We start from the raw sequence: 21897 nt of genomic DNA on the forward strand, positions 1-21897 counted from the left end.
CATTTCATTGGGTGGCTGGAGCAATCTTCTATATTTTAATTTGTTTCCTTTCCTTGTGAGGAAAGGTTGATTTTTGATTTTGTCCAATTCTGAGCAAATATAATGACACTACATTATACTTTTAAAAAAAATCTAGTGTTTCAGTTTGGCAGAAAAAAAAATTTGTTTTTAAAAGGTTTCGTTATCAAGTGTGGCATCAATGTAGTACAGATCTTAATAGGCCAGAAGGTACCAGATTCAGCTCTTGACCTGTGCTAATTAACCCCCATTGTTAATACACTACGCCAACTCAGATGCATAAATTCCTTGGTCTTGTCAGTTTACACTGCACTAGATATGAGGTTCCTCCCCTGCAGAACCCCCTTCTCCATTTCTCCCCCGTTCTACTATGAACCCAGCCAGCCACCTTTTCAGAATGCCCACCTGAGCATCTAGATTCACCACCCCATGACTGAACAACAATAAAATCACCAATTGACAGAAGTCCAACCTGACATGACTGATGTCCCCCTCGTTAACCCGGACTTAGTCTTCTATGTAGATGGGAGCTCCTTTATAGACAACCAAGGCCAGCACCGTGCAGGATATGCTATTGTTTCCGACACAGAAACCGTGCAGTCCGCTTCCTTTCTTTCTCCTCACTTGGCGTAGCAAACTGAACACTTTGCACTCCCTGCAGCATGCATCAAGCCACTGGAAAATCGGCCAATATTTTTACAGACTCTAGATATGCCTTTGGAGTCACTCATGACTTCAGACAACTTTGGAAAGCTGGAGGTTACGTCAGCTCCTCTGGTAGGCCCATCATTAATAAAATTTACATCAACAACCGCCATCTGTCTTCCTTCACAATTGGCCATTGTTAAATGCTCTGCACACACTAAAGGTACGACTGAGATTGATCGTGGAAACAACAGAGATGATTCAGCTGTGAAGCAAGCTGCCCTTACCAGAGCACTAATTGTTCCCCAAATAATGAATTGCCAGGGAAAAACTGAATCCCCCACTTCCAAATCAAAGGGTATGCCTGGAACTGAAAATGTTTGTGTTTTACAGAGAGACACCTCTGGAAAAGAGAAAGCCTCCTGGGAAACGGCTGGATGTTTTTACTCTGACCGAACACCTCTGACTTACTCCTGCCCGTCAGGTCTGCGTACCTGAAACTATACCTGGCCATATTGTAGATTTTGTACATAACGATACTCAACCTGGCAAGGAGGGAATGGCAAGACAACATTTGGAATCACAGTGGAGCCCGGACCCAGAGAAAAGCAGTAGAGAATGTTGCTTGACGATGTCTGATATGCCAAGACCACAATCCAGGAAAAGGCACCCCATGCCCAAAGAGATATACCCCTTTGCCAAGGTAACCTTTCTGCCAACTCCAACTCAATTTTATTGAAATACCGTGCATGCACCATTACAAGTATTGTCTTCTAATTCTTTTAGTAGATGGATTGAAGCATATCCCAATGCAGATAACAAAGCAGATACCGTGGTGCGTATTTTGTTGAAAGAAATCATTCCCAGATTGAGGAACTGAAGAAAGTTGTATCTGACAACGGCTCTGATTTTATGGTTGAGATTAATACCCAATGGTGCCAGGCTCTGGGTATTAAACAGACATTCCATTGCCCCACAGACCTCAGGCCACCATCCTGATTTAAGGGGCTAATAGGATGCTGGAAAACAAACTGGCTAAACTAGGACAAGAAACTGGTAAAAATTGGCTCAAAGGGCTACCGATAGTCTTGTTCCAGATGGGAACTCATTATCACTTCAAACATGGTCTGTTGACGGACGAAATAGTATATGGCAGACCGTTAAGAACCCCTTGTAAGTCTGCCTTGCCGACCACAAAATTACCTGAGATGGACCTGAATCAAATGTCGATTGAAATTATAGGGTATATCCTGGCACTATCCAAACCTCTCCACGACTTGCATTCGCAAGTGAAGGAAGTCCACAGGGAATGAGAGGAAATGGAAAATAAACATCGATTTTGCCCAGGAGACTTTATTCTCGTAAAGAACCATCTTAGAAAGAAGCTTGAGCCTCACTGGAAAGGACCCTACCAAGTGTTACTGACCACTCCGATGGCAGTCAAACTACAAGGACTTCCAAAATGGACATATCTAGGACACATCAAACGTGTGCATTCATGACTAAGCTATTACCGTCTATACTTGTAATCTTAAGCACTTGTGTTGTAGTAACCAAGCCATACACCTTCCTGTCCCTTTGCTATAATTATGCTGGGAAAGCTAACTCATCTGCCTGCTGGGTGTGTGCAGTGATTCCTCCCCACGGGAAGATAGGGGTTCCCCTAATGGCCATTCCACTGAGCAGTGAACAACGGTCAGTCTGTGCCTTTTCTGATGACACTCACACTAGTGAGGCCCAGAATTACACCAGTGATGTGACTGGAGACTGTGGGTGCCACTGCTTTGATGGTTGGTACACTCATCCCGCTGGAAAACGCCATCCAATGGGGAGGTCAGACTTCATGGTCCTCCACCATTGTCAGATCGACCAACCGGCGAGTACGATCTGCTACTGTAATTTCAAAGGTAAGGGGACTTGCTTTCTGGGCAATAGCATCTGTGCCATTTATACAACAGCCAAGCCACCATGCCCCCTGAATGGAACTAGACACTAGACACTAGAATACCACAGCACGGTACAGGCCCTTCGGACCTTGATGTTGTGCCGACCCATATATTCCTTAAAAAAAACGTACGAAACCCAGACTACCCCATAACCCTCTATTTTTCTTTCATCCTTGTGCCTGTCCAAGAGGATCTTAAATACCCCTAATATTCTATCCGTCTCCACGATCCCTGGTAAGTCATTACAGGCACCCACAACCCTCTATGTAAAAGAACTTAGCCCTGATGTCTCCCCTAAACTTCCCTCTCTTAACTTTGTACATATGCCTTCTGGTGTTTGCTGTTCATGCCCTGGGAAACAGGTACTGGCTATTCACCCTATCTATGCCTCTCATAATTTTGTAGACCTCTATTAAGTCCCCTCTCATCCTTCTACGCACCAAAGAGAAAAGTCCCAGCTCTGCTAACCTTGCCTCATAAGACTTGTTTTCCAATCCAGGTAACATCCTGGTAAATCTCCTCTGCACCCTCTCCATAGCTTCCACATCCTTCCTATAATGAGGTGACCAGAACTGAAGACAGTACTCTAAGTGTGGTCTCACCAGAGATTTGTAGAGTTGCAACAGGACCTCTCTACTTTTGAACTCAATGCCCCTATTAATGTAGCCTAGCATCCCATAGGCCTTCTTAACTATCCTATCAACCTGTGCAGCGACCTTGAGGGATGAGTGGATTTGAACCCCAAGGTCCCTCTGTTTGTCCACTCTTAAGTAACAGATAATTAACCCTGTACTCAGCCTTCTGGCTTGTCCTTCCAAAATGCATCACTTCACACTTATCTGGATTGAGCTCCATCTGCCACTTTTCTGCCCAACTCTGCATCCTGTCTATATCCTCTTGTAACATTTGACAACCTACAGCTCCATCCACAACTCCTCCAATCTTTGTGTTGTCCGCAAACTTACTCACCCATCCTTCCACCTCTTCATCCAGGTCATTTATAAAAATCACAAAGAGCAGGGGTCCCAGGACAGATCCTTGCGGCACTCCACTAGTCACCGACCTCCAGGCAGAATACTTTCTTTCCACTACTACCCCCTGCTTTCTTCCTGTAAGCCAATTTTTTTTAATCCAAACAGCCAAGGTTCCACTGATCCCATGCCTCATGACTTTCTGGATGAGTGTCTAGTGCGGGACCTTGTCAAATGCCTCGCTAAAATCCATGTACACAACATCTACTGTCCTACCGTCATCAATTTCTTTTGTTACCTCTTCAAAAAACTCAATTAGGTTCGTGAGGCACAACTTTCCCTTCACAAATCCATGTTGACTATCCTTGAGTCAACAGTACTTCTCCAAATGCTCATAGATCCTATCCTTAAGAATCCTTTCCGATAGCTTGCAGACCACCGACATAAGACTCACTGGTCTATAGTTCCCAGGATTCTCCCTATTACCTTTTTGCCATTCTCCAATCCTCCAGCACCTCCCTTGCAACCAAAGAGGATTCAAAGATCATAGCTACTGCTCCAGCGATCTCTTCTCTCAGTTCCCACAGCAACCTGGGGTATATCACATCCAGCCCTGGGGACTTATCAATCTTGATATTTTTAAGAAGATCCAACACTTCTTCTTCCTTCATCTCCACATTGTCCAGCAGACAGACCTGTTCTATTTCGACCTCACCCTGATCAAGGTCCTTTTCACTTGTGAATACTGAAGCAAAGTATTCATTTAGGACCTCCCCAACCTCCTACGCCTCCAGGCACATGTTGCCTTCTTTATCCCTTAGTGGCACCACATTCATTCTTGTCATCCTTCCGTTCTTCACATACACATAGAATGCCTTGGGGTTCTCCTTAATCCTACATGCCAAGGCCTTCTCATGCCCCCCTTCGAGAACTCCTAAGTCCTTTCTTAAGCTCCTTCCTGACTACCCTGTATTTCTCATGAGCCCTTCCTGCTTCTTACATCTAACGTATGCTTCTTTCTTCCTCTTGACGAGTTGCCTAACGTGTTTTGTCACCCACGGTTCCCTTTTCCTTGTCTCAGTGGGACAAACCTATCCGGAACCCAGCAGAAGTGGTTCCTAAACTTCCTCCACATTATTTCTGTGTTTTCACCCTTGAACATCTGTTTCCAAATTACTCTCGCTACTTCCTGCCTCATTCCTTCAGCGTTACCCTTCCCCCATTAAGCACTTCCCAATTTTGTCTGTTTTTATCCTTTTCCATAGCTATGCTGAAGCTAAGGGAGTTGTGGTCACTCTCACCAAAATGCTCCCCCACCAAGAGGTCTGCCACCTGACCAGGTTCATTACCCAGAACTACATCCAGTATGGCCCCTCATCTCGTCGGCCGGTCCACATACTGTGTCAGGAATCCTTCTTGAACACACCTGACAAATTCTGCCCCATCTATCCCCCTTGCAGTCAGGAGGTGCCAGTCAATATGAGGGAAGTTGAAATCACCCATAACTACAACCCTGTATTTCCTGCACCATTCAAAAATCTGCCTGCTTATCTGCTCTTCGGTGTCCCAAGGGCTATTTGGGGCCCTATAGACTACTCTCAGCACAGTGATTGATCCCTTCCTTTTTCTGACTTCCACCCACACCGATTCAGTGGACACTGCCTCTGTAGCGTCCTCCCTTTCTATAGCCATGATACTATCCCTGACCAGCAATGCTACTCAGCCCCCCACCTTTCTACCTCCCATCCTATTCTTTTTAAAACAGCTAAACCCCGGCACCTGCATCAGCCAATCCGAAGGGTTTGCAGGGAAAGGGCCTACTTGTGGCTCCCAGGAGAGACAACTAGCTGATGGGACACCCAACGAGAGAGCAGAAATCAGATGGGATGCTGCTTCTTGGCTTACCTTGTACCCCACATGCGAATGCTGAAAACCCTGGACTAGCACCCTTCCCTCCTTTGGCAAATACGAGGAATCTCACAACCAGAGTGCTTCCGGATGATAGCTTTCCCCTTCTGCAGGGCGGCCCACAATTCAAGGGAAATCATCAACCTGGCCGCCATTTTCGAGATGGCCAATAGTACCGCCTAGGCCATGGATGGTGTCCAGGATCAGATGAGGGCCATCACCGCTGAAATGATGGCGCTACGACAGATGGTTTTGCCGAACCGAATGGCCCTCGATTTTGTTCTAGCTAAAAAAGGAGGTGCATGTGCTGTAATAGGACAAGAGTGCTGCACCTACATCCCAGATGAATCAGAGAACATTACCTCTGTCTCCATTCACATTCAAAAAGGAGATAAATAAAATTCAGAAAACCAGGGCCAACCTACATTGCTTTAGCTCTAAAGGGGGATTGTGGCCCTTCAGTGGCATCTTTGCAGGATGGAGCGGTATACTGCTACATGATGCCATCATCATTGCAGGAGTATTCATACCTATTGCACTTTCCTGACGTGTCGGGCCCCTTGTCAGCCGGTGTATTTGCCCTTCACCCACAGGGATATTTATACAAAGAGTCCCCCTAGAAGGAAAGGGACCTCAGAGAGACCAAGGTGCAATTGATGAGGATGGAGACTTTGATGACGCAGAAAGCCCTTTGGCTTATCCCAAGGGTTGCTATCCACCCTTCTAACACAGATATGAAAATTATGATGTACAACAACCCTGACATTGATAACACTGGACAACAAATTTTTTCAGAACTGTTGCTTCCTCAGAATTTTCTTTTGTTTCTGATAGGCTGCTTGAAGGTGAACACAAATATAATTTCAAACTACTTACATCACATAGGAATTTGGAGAAACAACCAATTAACTTTTATTGAATGTAATGTCTTTAATTACATGATGGTGCTGATGCTTTGCAATAGTTCAACTAAGTTAAAAATATTTTGTTAATGATTTTCATTTGTACTCTGTGTCTGAGGTTCCAACAATAATTTGCCAGCATCGATGGATTCCAGTTGCCCTGGTACCTTTTCTCCATGACCGCAATGTTCTGGTGAAACCTTTCACCATGTTCATCACTAACAGCACCAAGATTTGCAGGGAAGAAGTCTAAATGGGAATGCAGAAGATGAATCTTTAGCGAAATGTGCATTTCATGGTTTTATTTGCTTGAAGCATGCTTTCAACCAGCTGCATGTAGTTTGGAGCTCTGTAGATGCCAAAAAAAATTTCAGCAACTTCCTTGAATGCCTTCCATGTGAGTTTCTCCGGTCCCACTAGAAATTCTTCAAATTGCCTGTCATTGATGACCTGTTTGATTTGTGGACCAATAAAAATGCTTTCCTTAATCTTGGCATCAGTTATTCTGGGAAGCATCTGTCTCAAATATGAAAATCTTTCATAGAAATTTTTGTGCCTGGTGATAGCAAATTCCATCCTTACAGTCCTGAACCCAATAATTGTTACTAAAACCTGTCCTGCCATGCAGCAGCCGCGCCGCCTAAACATGCCCGAGTATGCCTGGACAAGATGGGAAACTTTCCAGCTTACATTGTAGACAACATTTTAATTGACTTGAATTATGAATTGAAATAATTAACTTAAGTGATTTCAAAAAATGGAGCATGACAGAGAAATTTAATAGTGATTTTCATGATCAGTAGCTCAAAATAAACCAGATACACCTAAAGGTATTCAGGAAGCAAAATCTTTGTTGTCCAGTGTAATCCTGGTTGACAAAAGGAGGGAATCAGGAATTATATGCAGAATTAAAAGGGCTAAAACCTAACACACTTATTGGCAGCTTGACAAGTCCTGCTGTGAGAATAATGTATGAACTGGATGGGCCCAGACCTGCTGGAAGTGTACAACGCTATGCTTCTGGCCGGCAGTATGTCTGAGTCCATGAGGAAGGGCATCATCACCCTCATCTATAGGCAGAAGGGGGAAAGGGAGGACATTAGAAATTGGAGACATCTCTCTCCTGAATGTGGACTACAAGATCCTGTCCAAGGCTATCGCCAACAGGGTCAAGTCTGCTCTGGGACAGGTGATCCACCCGGACCAAATCTGTGCTGTACCGGGCAGGAAGATCTCAGACAGCCTCGCGCTGCTGAGGGACACCATCGCCTACGTGCAGGACAGGGGGGTGGATGCCTGCCTGGTCAGCTTGGACCAGAAGAAAGCCTTCGACAGGATATCGCACACGTACATGGCGGACGTGCTCTCCAAAATGGGATTTGGGGAGGGAATCCGGAATTGGATCAGACTGCTCTACACAGACATCCGTAGTGCAGTCCAGGTCAACGGGTGGGAAACAGACAGCTTCCCCATCAGGTCTGGAGTCAGGCAAGGCTGTCCCCTCTCCCCTGTCTTGTTTGTCTGCTGCATAGAACCCTTTGCGGAAGCCATCAGGAGGGATGAGGGCATAAGAGGGGTGACGCTGCCAGGCAGTGGAGGGACCCAAGTGAAAACTTCCCTGTACATGGACGACGTCACCGTCTTCTGCTCTGATCCGAGGTCAGTTCACAGGTTGATTGGCACCTGCGAACAGTTCGAACTAGCGTCGGGGGCCAGGGTCAACCGCACGAAGAGCGAAGCCATGCTCTTCGGCAACTGGCCCGACCGATCCAGCGTCCCCTTCACCATCAGGTCTGACCACGTGAGGGTGTTGAGGATCTGGTTCGGAGGGGCTGAGGCGTGCAACAAGAACTGGCAGGAGCGGACTGCCAAGGTGAAACAGAAACTGGGACTGTGGGGAGGGCAGATAACAGGCAAGAATCTGGTCATCAGGTGTGAGGTGCTCTCAGGGCTGCTGTACTTAGTGCAGGTCTGGCCCGTCCCCCGCTCCTACAGCTCGGAAATCACCCGGGCTGTCTTCAGATTCGTCTGGGGATCCAAGATGGAGCGGGTGAGACGGACCGTCATGCACAAGTCCCTGGACAACGGGGGCAAGAACATCCCCAATGTTGCCCTCACCCTGATGGCCAGCTTCGTATGTGGCTGCATCAGGTTGTGTGTAGAACCCAGGTATGTGGGCACCAAGTACCACTATGTGCCCAGGTTCTACCTGTCGCCCTGGCTACGAAGGATGGGTCTGGCCCCACTCCCGCGCAACGCCCCAGTCAGCTGGTCGTTGCCGGCATACCTGTCCTATGTAGCAAAGTTCTTCCAGGAGAACGCCTTTGACCACAGGGCCATCAGGCAGTGGTCGGCACGTAATGTCCTGCAGGCACTGCAGGAGAAGGACGTGATGGACACAGTGGGGTGGTTCCCTGAGCAGTCTGTCCAGTTCATCTGGCAAAATGCCTCATCGCCAGATCTAACCAACAGGACCCAAGACCTCGCCTGGCTGGCGGTGAGAGGGGCCCTCCCAGTCAGAGCCCTCCTGTACGCCCGGAACGTCGTCTCCGCACCCCACTGCCCACGGGAGGACTGCAGTGAGGAGGAGTCTGCGACCCACCTCTTTGCACACTGCCAGTTCGCAAAGAGGGTGTGGAGGAGGGTGGACGGGCTAGTGTCACGTTTTATCCCCAGCAGCTGCGTAACAGAGGACTCTCTGATCTACGGGCTGTTCCCGGGGACGCACACGGAGACCAACGTCCGGTGCTGCTGGCAGATCATCAACTCGGTGAAAGACGCTCTTTGGTCGGCCCGAAACTTGATGATCTACCAGCACATGGAGATGTCCGTGGGAGAATGCTGCCGACTGGCACATTCTCGGCTGCAGGAGTACGTGCTGAGGGATGCACTGAAACCAGGTGCAGCCACCGCAAGGGCCCAGTGGGGAAGGACCACAGTATAGGTTTCTCCACCCGTGGGAGTGGGAGGGGTCGGTGGGTGGGGAGTATACCCCTCAACAATGATATGGTAAGCTGAACTACTGGAGTGCCACGTGGGTGGCTATAAATACGGATATGTACTGACTATAATGGAAACGTATGTAAAGGATGAAAAGTTATTGAATGGTTCATTGTATATATTTATTTTTGAATAAAGTATATTTTGAAATAAAAAAAATAAATGTATGAACAAACAAGTGTTTGTTGCATGAGAAAGCTGCTCCATCTACCCATATCAAAGTATGTATGTGGTAACGAATGTATATCAGCAGCCCAGACAGTACTTGGGGGCTCACTTGGGTTGCAGATTTTCCGAAACTCTGTGAGCGGGGCTCTGCAGTTCAACTGAGAGACACAAGCTTGCTAATAAACAGTATATACTTTTAAATAAACTGTTTTTGACAATTATTCCCTGGGTCTGAACCTAAAGGCCTCTGGTAGAGAGGCAGATCGACACAATTATGCAAATAATTTTGCTATACAAATTTTTTTCAGAGCACTTGTTGGATACTACACGATTAATGAATTCAGGAACACTCTCTGTGTTATGCAGGCTGAATTTTGTGATCGGTATTGATCGGAAACTAGAGATGCAGTGAAGAATTAATTTAGAAATTGAGAAGCAGAAGGACAAGCAATGTTGGTGTAACGTCTCTGCAGTAACCAGACACAAATGACTATTAAAAGGGCAGGTTCTGCTTTTACTGCTGACATATTAGGGAACTGAAGAGAACATTTTCACATGGTAACACATTCTTAAGTAATAAAATAATTTTGAAAAACCTGTTGGAGGAAATAACTTTGTTATTGTAAGTCGAATACTCTCCAGTCACTACTTCCCTCCCCCCACCCCCGCTTTTCACATTGGCTTAACTTTTTTTAATACCGTGATTGTCTCTAAAACAGGAATTCTTCAGAACACAACTATCACATTACAGCTGAATTTTCTTACAGCCACCAATGACAGTGGCAGGTATGAACTTTATCCATGTTGTGTAACTATGAACGTAGAGCCCATAGCGTCAGGGCACAGTACTAACGATAAAGCATTTTCAGGATGCAATCTGTTACCAGTGGGGTTCAAGGACATCACAATCAGACTCTCTCTGCAGCAGTCAGAATTACACATCTGCTTCACAAGGATATCTCTCACACCAGTGTCCAAGAGCAGGGTGAGCTGCCTCTATGACTATCACCTGGGAACTCTCACATCTACTGTGGTGAAGTGCATTAAGGAGGTTGGTCACGGATAGAGTTACCTCCTGCCTGAGCAAGGACCTGGACCCACTGCAATGCCTATCACCACAATGTGTCCAGAGCAGATGCAGTCTCACTGGCTCTCCACTTGGCTCTTCCTCACCTGTACAAAAGTAATACCTGTCAGGCTGTTGCTTATTGATTACAGTCATATACTTTATTCATTGAGATACAGCACAGACCCTTTGAGCCACAGTGCACAGTTGCAGCTGATTTAACCCTAGACTAATCACAAGACAATTTACAATGACCAATTAACCTACAAACCGCTACGTTTTTGGACAGTGGGAGGAAACCAGAGCACTCGGAGGAAACCCACACAGTCACAGGGAGAACATACAATCCCCTTACAGACAGCAGTGGGAATTGAACGTTGGTCGTCTGTACTGTAAACTGTTCTGCTAACCACACCGCTACCGTGCTGCCCATCCCCTCAGTTCTAATCAACAAGCTTCAATACACGAGGGGCTCTGTCACTCCGTCTGCAAACGTGTCCTTTACTTCTTCATCTGAGAGATCACAGTCCGTGTGAATTGGTAATTAAATCTCCTGCTCACAGACAATCAACATAAGTGTACATCAAGGACGAGTGCTTAGCCCACTGTTCTACTCTCTCTACACCCACAAATGCCATCTATAAATTAACTGATGTTAACTGTTGGCGGAATATCAGATGATGATGAAGAGGAGGAGTACAGGAGTGAGATAAATCAACTGGTTGAATGGTGTCACAACGGCAACCTTGCACTCAATGCCAGGAAGTCCAAGGTATTGATTGCTGACTTCAGGAAGGGGAACAGTTGACAATGCTCAAAGTGTGGCCGGACTAGTGTCTTAAAAAGACCAGCATTATCTCCTTGCTTTTACATTCTACTCCTCTTGAAATAAAAGCCAAAATTTCATTTGCCTTCTATCCCACAGACTCAATCTGTAAATTCACATTTAGGGAGTCTTGCACGAGGACTCCTAAGTCCCTCTACATCTCTGATGTTTGAATTTTCTCCCCATTTAGATAATAGTCAGCACTATTGTTCCTTTTACCAAAATGCATTATCATACATTTCCCAACACTGTATTCCGTCTGCTACTTCTTTGCCGAGTCTTCCAATTTGTTTAAGTCCTGCTGCAATGCATTGCTTCCTCAGCATTACCTACTTCTGTGCCTATCTTAATGTCAGCCTCAAACTTTGCCTCAACTCTATCAATTCCATTATCTAAATCATTGACAACCAATGTGAAAAGTAGCAGTCCCAATACTGACCCCTGAGAAACACCACTAGTCACTGGCAGGCAAACAGAAAAAGCCCCTTTATTCCCATTCGCTTCCTCTTTCTTGTCAGCCATTCCTCTATCCATGCCAGTATCTAATTTGTAACGCCTCAGTCCAGGTAAATGACATCCACTGCCTCTCCATTGTCCACCCTGCTTGTTATTTCCTCGAAGAATTCTTACAGATTTGTCAGGCAAGATCTCTCTTTACAGAAACCATGCTGACTTTGACTTATTTTATCATTTGTCTCCAAGTACCCTGAAACCTCATCCTTAATAATAGACTCCAGTACTTTCCCAACTGCAGAGCTTAGACTAACTGGCATAAAGTTTCCTTTCTTTTGCCTTCCTCTTTGCTTAAGGAGTGGGCTGACATTTGCAATTTTCCAGTCCTCTGACACTATGCCAGAATCAAGTAATTCTTGAAAAATTATGACCAATGCATCCGTATCTCTTCAGCAACCTCTCTCAGGACTCTAGGATGTCATCTATCTAAGTCCAGGTGACTTACCCCCCTCAATACCTTTCAGTTTGCCTAGCACTTTTTCCATTGCAATAGCAATGGCACGCACTCCTGCTCCCTGATACTCACAGACATCTGGCACACTGCTAGTGTCTTCCACAGTAAGGACAGATGCATAGTACTCATTGTGTTAGTCTTCCATTTCTTTGTCATCCATTATAACACTAATTATGCACCAATTGTGAGCTGGAAAGCTAAGAGAAAGAAGGCAGCGCGCCAGTCCGGAAACAAAGTTTAAAAGGGGAAAGATTTGTGGGAACTCACCAATAACCAGAGCACCAATTGTGTGTTGGAGAACAGGGAAGGTTCAGGCAGAAAAGGAAGACACTGCCTAGCGGAGTGGTCATCATCGGAGCGGTCTGAGTCAGAGTGGTAAGGCCTTGGCTCATTCGGGCTTTGGCGAAGGTAAGTGGGTAAGTGAACTTCGGTTTTCCTTGCATTTTTTGAGAAATAGGGAGCATGCCTGTAGGGTTAGTACTTTCCTTTGGGCGTCCTGTGAATCTTCCAGTCTCCCAGCTGGCCACATCTACACCAGGTGCTCAGAGAAGCAGCTCCTGAGAGACCGTGTTAGGGATCTGGAGCTGCTGCTTGATGACCTACAGCTTACTAGGAAAGTGAGTAGGAGGTAGATAGGAGCTACAGGGTGTTGGGAACCCTGAGGCTGCAGGAGTTAGACAAGTGGGTGACTGTCAGGGAACGGAAAAGAAGATCTCAGATAGTAGAGAGCATCCCTGTGGCCATCCCCCTCAGTAATTGTTATTTCATTTTGGATGCTGTTGAGGGGGATGACCTGACAGAAGGGACAGAAGAAGAATGCGGTAGTCATAAGGAATTCCATAGGAAGGGGAACAGAGAAGAGGATCTCTCAGCCTGATAGGGATACCCGCATGGTGTGTTGCCTCCCAGGTGCCAGGGTACAGGATGTCTTGGATCAGGTGTAGAGTATTCTGAAGGGAGAGGGTGTACAGCCAGCAGTCTTGGTACACATTGATATCAATGACATAGGTTGAAAAAGGGAGGAGGTCCTGAAGACAGAATTCAGGGAGTTGAGTAGGAAGCTGAAAAGCAGGACCTCTAGGGTAGTAATCTCAGGATTGCTGCCTGTGCCATATGCTAACAAGTGCAAGAATAGCATGATCAGGTATACTAATGCATGGCTGAGAGACTGGTGTAGGGGGCAGGGCTCCAGATTCCCGGATCATTGGGTCCTCTTCTGGGGGAGGTACAACCTGTACAAAAAGGATGGGTTACACCTGAACCCAAAGGGGTCCAATATCCTAGCGGTCAAATTTAATAGAGCTGTCAGGGAGGGTTTAAAGTAATTTGGCAGGGGGGGAGGGGAACCAGAGTGATAGGGCTGAGGAAGGGAAAACAGAAATAAATCAAAGATAGTGTGCAACAGAGACAATAGAAAAGACAGGCGGGAGCTGAGGCATAATTGCAGCCAGTGGGATGAGTTACAGGGCAATAGAAGTGTGGTGCAGTTAAAACAGAAAGCAACAAATACTGGACTGAAAATGTTCTATCTGAATGCACCAGCACAAGAAATAAAATGGACGATCTTGAAATTCAGTTACAGATTGGCAAGTATGACGTTGTGGCCATCCCTGAAACTTGGCTAAAGGATGGCTGCCATTGGGAGCTGAACGTCCAAGGATATATGGTCTATCAGAAAGATAGGTTGAGTTAAGAAATGGCAAGGGTAAAAGCACCCTAATGGCAGTTGTATACAGGCCTCCAAACAGCAGCAAGGATGTGGATTACAGATTACAGCAGGAGATAGAAAAGGCGTGTCAGAAGGGCAATCTCATGATAATCTTTGGGGATTTTAACATGAAAGTGAATTTTGAAAACCAAGCCAGTACTGGACCTCAAGAGAAAGAATTTGTAGAATATCTAAGGGATGTCTTTTTACAATAGCTTGTTGTTGAGCCCACTTGGGGATCGACTGTGCTGGATTGGATGTTGTGTAATGATCCAGAGGTGATAAGAGAGCCTAAGGTTAAGGAACCCTGAGGGAACAGTGATCACAATATGATCGAATTCACTTTGAAATTTGAGAAGGAGAAACTAAATTCCAATGTGTCGGTATTTCAGTGGAATAAAGGAAATTACAATGGCATGAGAGGAAACTGGCCAAGGTTGACTGGAAAGGAGCTCAAGCAGGAAGGACAGCAGAGCAGCAATGGCTAGAGTTTCTGTGAAAAAATAAGGGAAGTGCAAGACAGATATATTCCAAATAAGAAGAAATTTTCAAATGGAAGAAGGACACTACAGTTACTGACAAGTGAAGTCAGCGCCAAAGTAAAAGCAAAAGCGAGGGCATACAAGGGAGCCAAAGCTAATGGGAAGCCAGAGGATTGGAAGCTTTTAAAAACTTGCAGAAGGAAACTAAGAATGTCATTAGGAAGGAAAAGATGAATTATGTAAGGAAGCTAGCGACTAATATCAAAGAAGCTACAAAAAACTTTAAGTATATAAAGGGTAAAAGAGTTGAGGGTAGATATAGGACCAATAGAAAATGATACTGCAGATGTTGTACTGAGAGATGCAGAGATGACAGAGAAACTGAATGCATGTTTTGCATCAGTCTTCACAGTGGAAGACATCTGCAGTATACCAGACATCCAAGAGTGTCAGGGAAGTGAAGTATGCGTACTGAAAATTACGACTGAGAAGGTGCTCAGGAAGCTTAATGGTCTGAGGGTGGATAAATCTCCTGGACCTGATGGAATGTGCCCTCGGGTTCTGAAGGAAGTAGCTGGAGAGATTGCGGAGGCATTAACAATGATTTTTCAAGAATCAATAGATTCTGGCATTGTACCGGATGACTGGAAAATTGCAAATGTTACTCCGCTATGTAAGAAGGGTGTGAGGCAGCAGAAAGGAAACTATAGACCTGTTAGCCTGACATCAGTGGTTGGGAAGTTGTTGGAATCCATTGTTAGGGATGAGATTACAGAGTACCTGGAGACACATGACAAGTTTGGCCAAAGCCAGCATGGTTTCCTAAAAGGAAAATGCTGCCTGACTAACCGACTGCAATTATTTGAGGAAATTACAAGCCAAGTAGACAAAGAAGTTGTAGTAGATGTGGTGTATTTGGATTTTCAGAAGGCCTTTGACAAAGTGCAGCACAAGAGGCTGCTTAACAAGGTAAGATCCCATAGAATTACAGAAAAGTTACCAGCATGGGTGGAGGATTGGCTGATCGGCAGAAAACAGAGTGGAAATAAAGGGATCTTATTCTGGCTGCCTGCCGGTAACCAGTGGAGTTCCACAGGAGTAGATGTTGGGGCCACTGCTTTTTATGATGTATGTCAATGATATGGACTATGGAATTAATGGATTTATGGCTAAATTTGCCGATGATACAAAGATAGGTGGAGGAGTGGTTAGTGTTGAGGAAACAGAGAGTCTGCAGAAAGACTGGGAAATGGGCAAAGAAGTGGTAAATGAAATACAATGTGACAAGTGACAGGACCTGCAGGAAAAGGGGCTTTGGATGAAATTTGAATGTGTGCTGTTTACTGAATAAATTTACTACCCGTTTATTCCTTTGGACCTCTGTGCAGCAGCTGTCACCAAGATTTACTGATGGCTCAAAAACTGCAAGTGTTTCTCCCCCCTCAACTGTTAAAAGTGATTAACATCAACATTATCATTAGAGTCAAATCAACCTTTCAGAATGTTGACTTATCAAACTTTCCCACAGCCAAGATGTTGTCTACATGGTCTTTAGCATGTGGAAAAACTCTACAAGTTTGGTTAGGCACAAGCTACCAGGCACAAAGTTAATCAGTCCCTGTCTACCTAAATACTCATACTTAGAATACTTAGAATATTTTCCAATCATATTTTCCAAGAATACTTTAGAATATTTTCCAATAATATTCTCACTACTGACGTCAGGCTCACAGGCCTATAATTCCTGGTATATTTTTAGAGCCTTTCTTAAACAGTGGAACAACATAGTGATCCTCCAATCCTTTGGTACCTCAACTGTCGCCAAAGATATTTGAATATCTCTGCTAGAGACCCTGCAATTTCTGCTCTTGCCTCCTGCAGGGTCCAAAGTAGCACCTTGTCAAGCCCTGGGGATTTATCCATCCCAATCTACCTCAAGGCAGCAAACACCTCATCCTCTGTAATCTGTACAGGGTCCATGACCTTGCTGCTACTTTGTATCACTTCCATAGAATCGATGTCTGTCTCCCGAGTAAATACAGATGCAAGAACCCATTGTCTTGCAAGGGCAGCCTCATGCCTTTGTTTCGCCTTCCTGATTTCCTTCTTAAGTGTTCTCTTGCATTTCTTATACTCCAAAAGTACCTCATTTTCTCCTCCCTGCCTATACAGGTTGTGCACCTTCTTCATTTTCTTAACCATGGCCTCAATATCTCTTGAAAACCAAGGTTCCATACATTTTTTACCTTTACTTTTATTCTGACATACACATACAAGCTCTGTACTATCATAATTTCACTTTTGAAGGCCTCCCACTTACTAAGTACACCTTTGCCAGAAAACTGCCTGTCCCATTCCAGGCTTCACAGATCATCTCTGATACCATCAAAATTGGCCCTTCTCCAATTTAGAATCTCAATCCAAGGACCAGACTCATCTTTTTCCATATTTTCTTTGAGACTAATGGCATTGTGACTACTAGATGCAAAATGTTCCTCTGCACAAACTTCTGTCACCTCTATCTCATTTCCCAATAGCAGATCAAGTATTGCACACTTTCTCATTGGGAATTCCATGTACTGATTAAGGAAAGTTTTCTGAACACATTTGACAACCTCTTATCACATCTCGTTCTTTTACAGAATGGAAGTCCCAGTCAATATGTGGAAAAATCACCTACTATAACAACATTACATTTCCTACAACAGTCTGAGGTCTCTCTACATATTTGTTCCTCTAAATCCTAGTTGGTAAATGACACAGCCCCATTAATGTGGTCATAACTACCTTGTTTTCAGTTCCAACCATAAAGTCTCACTAGTCAAGCTCTTCAGTCCGTCCTGACAGAACACAGTCGGAACTGTTTCCCCGACCAGTAACACCACCTCTCCATTTAATCCCTTTCGCTGTGTCATGTCTAGAACAGCAGATCCCCAGAATATTGAGCTAACAGTCCTCCCCTTCTGGACCAAGTCTTCTGAGACACCATTCCTTGAAGATGTCCTGGGTACTTTGTAGGCTAGTACCCAAGATGGAGCTGACAAGATTTCAGAATCAGAATCAGAATCAGGTTTATTATCACCAGCCTGTGACATGAAATTTGTTAACTTAGTGGCAGCCGTTCAATGCAATACATAAACTAGCAGAGAAATAATAATAATTATAATAATAAAAATAAAAATAAATAAACAAGTATATCAATTACGTATATTGATAGATTTTTTTAAAAAACGTGCAAAAACAGAGATACTATACATTTTAAAAAGTGAGGTAGTGTCCAAGGGTTCAAAGTCCATTTAGGAATCGGATAGCAGAGGGGAAGAAGCTGTTCCTGAATCGCTGAGTGTGTGTCTTCAGGCTTCTGTATGTCTTACCTGATGGTAACACTGAGAAAAGAACGTGGACTGGGTGCAGGAGATCCTTAATAATGGACGTTGCCTTTCTAACACTCCGCTCCTGAAGATGTCCTGGGTAGTCTGTACAGCCCTCTGCAGCTTCTTTCGGTCCTGTGCAGCAGCCCCTCCCCCTCCCCCATACCAGACAGTGCTGCAGCCTGTCAGAATGCTCTCCACGGTACATCTATAGAAGTTTTTCGGGCATGTACACATCACCAGTACGTGCTGAACCAGTCCTTGCTGGTTACAATACTCACCTCCCGTTAGTGTGTTGCTTCATTAAAACCAATGTACTATTTAACCCTTTGTGCCTGTGAATGTAAATCTTTTAGACTCCTGACTGTTGTTGGGGTGAGATCGCGCCCGGCAGCGCGATTTACAACGGAGCCACGTTCCTGCCTGCAACTCCGAAAGACAGCACAAACCATAAAAGAACGTGGAAAAACATGTCCGGTGCTGCGAAACCCCGAAAGGGTGCTCGCTAAATAATTCAGATTTTGTGTCGTTTGTGCCCTATTATCACGAAGTTTTCCCCTTTCAAAACTCGACTTTATTCATGATAAAGAAATAGAGAAGAAGAAGAAACAATGCAAACAATAAAAATTTCGCATTGGTGATCGGTACATTCCGAACTGTAAAATTTATACAGTTACTTCAGATCTAGTTCGAGTTTATTTTAAGCGAGGCGCACACGTATTATGTGCTGCGTGTTGACGCAATCTACGTGTTTTACATATTACCCGTAATATATTATTTTTAAATGAACAAGAATGTTTAATCAACCTATACACAAGATTACTCAAATATTATTGAAATATCAAACACACAACACTCCTCTCTGCTTAGCTATAAACTCCAACTCAATGTTGAATGCACCTCCACTGTATCACTGTATATTATACAATACAAGTTCTACATACAGACATCCACAGCACAGTAACTTTTAAATTGTTCTATTCAGGACTAAAGATTCAGTTACTGCAGAGGAATTCTTACGCTTGTGGGATAACTTATTTCCTGACAAAGGAGGTTAATCTGGTTGACAAGAGAATTGGCAAAAGAGGGCCCCAAACAGTCCTTCCAGGTGAGGTGAATGCATACACCTGTGAGGCGACTCTTCACCTGTGAGTCTGTTGGGGTCATATGTGTCCAGTGCTCCCGCTGTGGCCTCCTGGAATATCAGTGAGAACTGACGTAGATGGGGAGAGCGTTTTGCCGAGCACCTACGATCTGTCCAGCAGAAGAAGCGGGTCTCCCAGTGGCCACCCATTTTAATTCCACTTGTCATTCTCATTCCAATATGTATATCAATGGCCTCATCTACCGTCATGGTGAGGCCACACTCAGGTTGGAGGAACACACCTTATATTCCTCCAACCTGATGGAATGACCATCCATTTCACTATCTTCTGGTAACGTCCCCCTTCACCATTCATTCCCCTTCCTCTTTTCCCTCTCTTACCTTATCTCTTTGCCTGCCCGTCGCCTCCCTCTGGTGTTCCTCCCCCTTTTCTTTCTCCCATGGCCTTCTGTCTTCTATTAGTTTCCCCTTTCTCCAGCCCAGTAACTCTTCAACAATCAACTTCTTTACTTCATCACTCGCCCTCCCGATTTCACCTATCATCTTGTGCTTCTCCCTGCCTCCCCTCCCCCACACACCTTTTAAATCAACTCCTCATTTTTTTCTGACCAAAGGGACTTGGCCTGAAACATCGACTGTACTTTTTACCGTAGATGCTGCCTGGCCCACTGAGTTCCTCCAGCATTTTGTGTGTGCAATCTGGTTAGCAGCTAGGACTTAGAGCAGTGAAATCAAACTCAGGTTCTGGTAAATCCTCCATTGTGATTGTAGGAATTGACTCTGAGACTGTAGGAAGTGGTTCTGACGGTGGTCACCACCTTTCTTTTTATAGTTTGTTCTTCTTGATCTTGGGAAGGTGCATTTTGTTCACTGGAGTTTTCTCTTATTAATCGCTTTATTGTTCCCCTTACAATTTGATCTCTCCTCGTGGTTTCCTCATCCACAAACGTCATCTGACAAATCTTCTGATTGAACCAGTGTCAGTGATGGCACCAGAGATTTTTTCTTGCTGGTGCTACAGTGGGGCTGAATTATTCAGTGATGGTGCTGAGGGACATACTGTATGGTAATATGCATTTGCATGGCGTTGGAAAGTCAGTTTCAAGCATTATGTGCCTACTATAAATGCCTCTGTTGATTCACAGGCAACAGCAATTGATAGATCTAATATAGAAGTTAACTGTGACAGTGTCAACAGCATTGGAGACAACCTGGGCTACACAGAGCATCAACAAACAAGCATCCGACCCACAGCGCACAATGTGAATCATGCACCAATCCCGCAATCAGCATTAAATGCATGCTTTTCAACTGAAAAACACAACACTAACTCACAATGTCTACTGCTATTCGCATTACATAGACAGACAATGCCAAAAGATACACTGTTGTTAAAGTCAAATCAGGCAAACACAGATGCAAGGCCTTACCAGGAGTTGGACAAATCATACTCTGACCATGCAATACCTCAACTAATTCGGCTACTGAATTTAAAACAAAAATCAACAGAATCACCACTTGGAAGTCTAAGCAAAACCAGTAGGCTTAATAGCAGTAAATGTAATAGTTTAGGATTTTCAGGAAACATAAGGACTATGGGGTATCCACCACAAAATAATAATAATAATAATAATAATAATAATAATCAGCAATAGTCTTGGCCCAAATTTTTTAAAAATCAACTACAGTCACCATTGATGGTTACAGAGAAGCACAATCCGTCTGTTATTGTGATTGGTGGTGAAAGCATCAATGATTTTCTGGATGTCAAGTGCCTTGGTCCTCCGGCTGTTTATGGCCGACAGAGCCAAGTTGCTGTTCCGAGCATCGCCGCTGCTATTCCTCAGGTAGTTTTTGAGGCGTCTGAGGCAAGACAAACTCCGTTTGCATGAGGCAGATGTCACAGGTAAAGTCAGTGATATGCAGATTAGTTTGTATAAATCTATAAATGCATTGCGGTAGGGTCTCATTAGAGCTAGAAATTCCACTCTGTCATTCATTGTCTGTCCTTGCTGGAGACTCAACCACTGCTCTCATATACTCACGATTTTCTTGGACAATCTTTGCATGTCCTTTATCAAGCATATTTCCCAATTTGAACCGTCTTGTTTTCTCAATCTGAATTCGGCCCGTGGCTCCATAGCAAAACTTATGAGCTGCACTTACATGGTGGGTTTTGAAAGCTGTTGTAGCTTTCCGCCAGTTGTAGTAACCAGTGACAGTGAAGGTAGACTCAGAATGGAACCCATGTCCTCCACACAGGAAATGCTTGCATGCGTGATCGAATATTCCAGTCAGTCAAACCAGCCATGAATAAAACTCCTTTGCTGATTGCCAAACTGTTGCGAAGGGTACTTTTTCAATTCTGGCCAATGGGGTCCTTCCTCAGGCTGCTGGCTAACATCGCTGGCAGTATTCCCACTCACACTTAGAGCAGCTTCACCCACGTTCTCCTCCGAATCCCGCTCCATTTCTTGGTCCTCTACTTCACCCTCACGCTCCTTTGATGAACTGCTATCGTCCTCAACCCCCACTTACTTCTTTCTGCATGTCACTTTCAACTAAGACAGGCTCAGGCTGAAACACACTGATTCCTCTGGATGAGGTCGTTTTCTCACTAAAAATTGAACAATTTTTCATGCTGGCCAAAATAATGCACGTGCCAGGCCGACGCTAGCTTGTAAAAGCACAATGTGTGTGTGTGTGCGTGTGTGGCATCTGTTAGTCTCGTGAGACCATGAATCTGCGGCTGTATGTATACTATCAATCTCTTATATGAGTGAGAGTGAGTGACATCACCACCTTAAGAGATCT

General features: G+C 44.7%; 1 protein-coding gene across 1 annotated transcript in view; it reads right to left on the reverse strand.

The window, feature by feature from the left end:
* The window catches only part of LOC134347293 (uncharacterized), a 44385-nt gene extending 22831 nt beyond the window's left edge, over positions 1-21554 (reverse strand). The window contains exons 1-2 of the mRNA XM_063049693.1: positions 21510-21554; positions 17982-18063 (exon numbers count right to left, since the gene is read on the reverse strand). Of these exons, the coding sequence (XP_062905763.1) occupies positions 17982-18063; positions 21510-21554 (127 nt within the window). The remainder of the gene's footprint in view (positions 1-17981; positions 18064-21509) is intronic.
* Between the last annotated feature and the right edge of the window lie 343 nt (positions 21555-21897).

Source organism: Mobula hypostoma, chromosome 5, assembly GCF_963921235.1.
Source record: "Mobula hypostoma chromosome 5, sMobHyp1.1, whole genome shotgun sequence".
NCBI lineage: Eukaryota > Metazoa > Chordata > Chondrichthyes > Myliobatiformes > Myliobatidae > Mobula > Mobula hypostoma.